Source organism: Octopus sinensis, unplaced genomic scaffold, assembly GCF_006345805.1.
Source record: "Octopus sinensis unplaced genomic scaffold, ASM634580v1 Contig07184, whole genome shotgun sequence".
NCBI classification, from domain to species: Eukaryota; Metazoa; Mollusca; class Cephalopoda; order Octopoda; family Octopodidae; genus Octopus; species Octopus sinensis.
The window spans coordinates 1-5,000 of record NW_021829907.1 but is presented as its reverse complement, the minus strand read 5'-3'; the positions used below and the strand labels follow the sequence as shown (position 1 = coordinate 5,000).

The window sequence follows — 5,000 nt, the reverse complement described above, 5'->3', positions numbered from 1 at the left end:
TTTCAAATATAAATGAAGTGGATGCGTACAACAAACTTATTTTCCTATTTATTGTTAATTTTGTTTCATTTTAAAAAGAGAAAATTTATTTTATAGTTTATTATTTACACTTTGAATTACATATAGGGGGGGGGGGGGTTACCAAAATCTTTTTAAGAGCTTAGGGCCTTTATGGATCTTAATCCAGCCCTACCTTTAGGGGTTGGTAAAATAAAATACCTGTCCAGTAGTGGGGCAAATAAAACTGACTTGCCCCTCCCCTTCAAATTGAATGCCTTGAACCATAATTAGAATTATATAATCCTGATAACTATTGGGCTCGTTTGATTTTTCTTTAATTAACTGTGATTAGGAGTCTTTTGTTTATTTCTTAATTCCTTAAATAGTTTGACCTGGAGCTAGAATTATAAGAATGGGGTGGAGCCTGAAAGAGGGATAAAAATATATAAACCCCAATTTTCTTCTGTTTTACAGGGAAGACCCGTGTCAACCTGGCTCGAACCCATAAGTATTGCATGTTGATATCGTATGATGAAGATGAGTTGACTTCCAAATTGGGTGATACGGCAAATAAGTTATTAATTCCATGCTTGAGGCAATTTAACAATTTCAACCAGCTGATGAAAGAAATTCAAAGTCAATGCACATCGGTAAATCGGTCGTTGGTGGAGCTCTTCCAGGAAGAGGTTACGCTGAGGAAGAACATAATGAATGCAGATTTGGGGCCGTCGCAGGAACCGGTCTCCTTACACAACTGCGTACAGAACTTGAACTTGTTACGCAGATGCTACGGGAACACGAGGACTATTCACGATGAGTTAGATGAATGTTGGAACAACGTAGTCAATGCTTATCGGACGTTTTGTGAATGAAAGAAAAAGGAAGAAAAATTATATGGAAAAAAGCGAAGCAAGTGATTTGTTATGTCAATGGTGTTTGGGATTAGATGTGAATTGTACAAATTTTCTGCTTGGTCACTTTATATCTCTTCTCAACAACTTCAATAATTGGATCGTTTTGAATAAAATCCATGGAAAACCATGTAGTGCTGTTAGAAACATTAAAAGTAATACGAGTTAATGATGAATTATATCTAACCCATTCATATCTCATTTCCTGATCCATTGTCGTAAAAATGATATTCCTGCCACATAAAAATAGTGAAGCTTTAAATATAAGATGAGTATAAAATGTTCTGCATATGAAGGATTTGACAATGATGTACTGTATAACAGCTTTACAGTTGGTTTATTAGTCACCTTACATTGAGACAATGACCTTACAGTGAGGTGTGATGTACTGAGTGTGAGGCAATGGACTTGGGAACAAGGTGATGATGATCTTTATAGTGAGATAACAGACTAATTATTTGAGTTATGCTATGAATTTATCAATTTGATGGAGGGAATAAAAAATTTCATTGAAGAAAATAAATTAAACAATACAAATGTGAAAAAAAAAAAGACACGGGTAGTTTGCATATTGTTATTGTTTAATTGTATAACCCTTTAAATGTGAAATTATTTTCCATACTTATGCCAGTAATGATGTTGAATATCTACCAAAAAAAATAGGATTGGTAATTTTCTGCGAGTTTCATGCCTCATAATAAAATTGTTTTTCAACAAAAAAAATAGTTTGAAATATGACATTTCTCAACAAAAAAAAAATTGACTGCTTTATAAAACTTTCTCCAGTTAAGGAGAACGAAATTTTGAATGGATTGTATCTGATTTCCACAGTAAAAGGGGTTTTTCCCCCAGATGAATACAACTTTATTCATTGAAATAACAATATTAACAGTATTGTTTCTTTTTCATAAACTGTCCTTCCTTTTGAAATGGGTACACATTGTACCAAGTTATCCTACTTATTTCTATAATAAATTCTTATTTTCATATTTACGCATCGCTCTTTTGTTTTTAGTTTATGTCTCCTTAGCAACCAGCACATTTATCCTTCAATTCATTCATCTTCTGTACTCGCTAATCCTGGGAGGGTTCTGGGTGTAGAATCCTCGATTACTTCCTGCCATATTCTGAACGCCTTACTTCCCTGGGCATGGACACATTGAAACTCCGACGTCCGGCAGCTGACTTGGCAGACACCCATAAAATTATCAACCATCTTACAAACAATAACTCTGAGCACCTTTTCAAACTCCACCCGTCTAACACCCGTGAACATGTTTACAAAGTAAGAAAACAGCACAGCTCCCATGACTTTTGGAAACATTTTTTCACGCTAAGAGTTGCTGAAGCATGGAACAAACTGCCAGCATCAGTTGTTAGTTGTCGGAGCACTGCATCCTTCAAAACTTCCATGCTTCCTGAGATTCGCCAACACTACACCTGATCTTCTCACCTCCATACACATGCAAGCATCGGACTCATACACTGTTCACTTCTCAACATTTGTACATTACTGCATATGCTTTATACGCACTTTAGACAAGTTGTGCTGCACCTGAGCACTGTATACAATAATTTCATTATTATAGGGTCCTGTCAGAAGCCATGGTCGTCACATCTGATGGATTTTCAAGTGTGACCAACACTCACTGTGAATGTTAATATCCAGCCATTCTCTTCTTTGTCTGCCCCAAGGTCTCCTGCTGGTCGGCTCACCTTGAATCCATATTAAAGATAGCATCTCCTGGGTGTTTATTGTCCACATTAACCGCTACTGCCTGACTTTCTTGCAACAGGCATTTACACTAAATTTTATATGGGCCCTTAGACTACTATTGTGGATTTCCAATTCACCATTTTGCGAACGTGAAACCCCAAATCTTACACGCTGCCTCTCAATTCCCGATATTCGTTCGTAAACAGCTCAAAACCGATTCATATTCAAAACTTCCATGCTTTCTGAGATTTGCCAACACTACACCTGTTTTTCTCCCCTCCATACACACACACAAGCATGTATCTGACTCATGCATTGTTCGCTTTCCAGACATTTGTACATTACTGCATATACTCTGACAAGTTGTGGTGCACCTGAGCACTGTATACAATAATTTCATTATTATTTCATTATTATTATTATATTCAGTGCTTTACTCTTGCGGAGAAAAAAAATTTTTAATTATAAATTAATTTTGTAGAATAGTTGATTCCAATGTTTTGTATTTATAATCTAAACCAAGTGAAGAGAAAGTATCAAATCTGAGATTTGATTGCAAGAATTCAGATATTTTGGAGTTGATTCGATTCCACAAGTTCGCTTCCATAACGTCTCATCTGGAAACAATCTAAGGGAGGCAACTGCAACTTTGACTGCTGCCATGTCTTTTCTCAGTGTCGCCTTCTTGAAAACACCTTTTCTTTCTCCTTCCAGCCTTTATTGATTTTTTTTTTTTTTTCTCTTAATCATTTGGGTTTGAAATAAACAGAAAAAAAGTCCTGTATAGTATTGTCTCGAGTCTTGGGATCCATAGGGTCAATTACCCAGACGAGTGACCGATATCTCAACCTACCCCCCCCATGAATGGGATATCAGTCCATCGCGGTTCCTCATTTACAGCTGAGTGAAATAATGGTAAATTCCTTATTAGGGTTTATGTTCAAGGATGCTGAACTGCTAGAACGTGAGAGCGTTTAACTAAGTTCAAACTCTACCCACGTCAATTTTACCGTTCGATTTTTCGGGGTCGATATATCTTCTGTTTCAGTATTTAGAAGCAGCCATACTGGACCATGGCCTATATGAATAGTTTACTGATCCAGGTGTTCGGTTAACTTTACCCACGCCTTTAGCAGAGTTCACTTTGTTGCAAGCATTCGGAACAGGACCTCACACCCTCGTTCCCTTCCAATAGCCCTTTTTTTTTTTTTTTTTTCTTTTTAACGAAAAGATAAAAACACTTAACGGCGGTGCATCAGCATGGCCGCAGCTCTGAGCTGAAACTAGAGACAGAAAGATGCCTTGGGATGTAGAGACAGGGCAATGAGGCAAAAAAAAAGAACTGTCGAGCTTTTTAGTTCTGTATCCTAACGAACAGATGTTCGCTCTATTTTAAAGCACAATAAAGGGGGTTACCGCAGTAAGGGAAACTATCGCAGGTGAATTGTCGAATCAGCAGACCTGATAACGGAGGCGAAGCCAAGTTCTAAAGTTGAGGGAGCGATCACAAAATAATAAAAAAAGGAGGAAAAAAAGGCGCTGTGACACATACCGAACAATTTTTAACCATTTCTCTATTACGGGAAATATTTCATTAATTATAATATATGTAATTGTAGTCTACATTCATTAATTTCACGTTTCAGTAACGTTATGTATGAAACTTAAATTACTGATATTGGAAACTAAAGAGTTTTTAACAATTGTTGGGATGGCGCCAATTTTGAAAAATGTGCTTGGGGAGGATGAGGCGGTTGCTCCCCTATTTGCGGCGTATTTGCCTGATACCCTTGACTCAAATGGCTCTTTCCATAGGTATAGGATGTGGCAAAATTTATCTTTATAGGTTCACCATTCTTCACAGAAATTTCTACAAATAATGCACAGTGGGCATCTGTTGAAGCCATGATCGGGAAAACGGTGAAATATTAGCTACATAAAGATTTAGTGTGATGGAGGAAAAAGACAACAGAAAAAAAGAAGCAAACGGGAGAAAGAAATACAAAAGGGCTTACCTGTTGACCTCGGCGGAATGAGCGATCACTCTCTAGAAATAAACACGTCTTTGCTCGCTGCCGTCTCTGCTTGAACTGGCCACACGTACTTCCTGCCCACGCATGCCTCGTGGATGTGCCACAGGTCCCTGCAGTCTTTACTTCCGTCTACCTCATCTGCAATCCCCAACACCACATAGCTCATCACAGCCCATAACATCACTAACACCACAAAAGACACCATCATTTGTCTAACTTAACTAGCGCCTCACCAACGGCTGTGTACAATATGAGAGGGTTTTCTGCCACACATGTACAATGCTGGTGCCCAGTTCGGGGATCTCGTTCCCTCGCCGGAATACCAACGCGCCGGCCTTG

General features: G+C 38.0%; 1 protein-coding gene across 1 annotated transcript in view; it reads left to right on the top strand.

Annotated features, from left to right (window-relative positions):
* Positions 1–1,904, top strand: part of LOC115227797 — a 15,773-nt gene extending 13,869 nt beyond the window's left edge. Inside the window, exon 5 of the mRNA XM_029798528.2 lies at positions 475–1,904. Coding sequence (XP_029654388.1) covers positions 475–872 — 398 coding nt within the window. The 3' untranslated portion in view covers positions 873–1,904. The remainder of the gene's footprint in view (positions 1–474) is intronic.
* Positions 1,905–5,000: the final 3,096 nt, after the last annotated feature.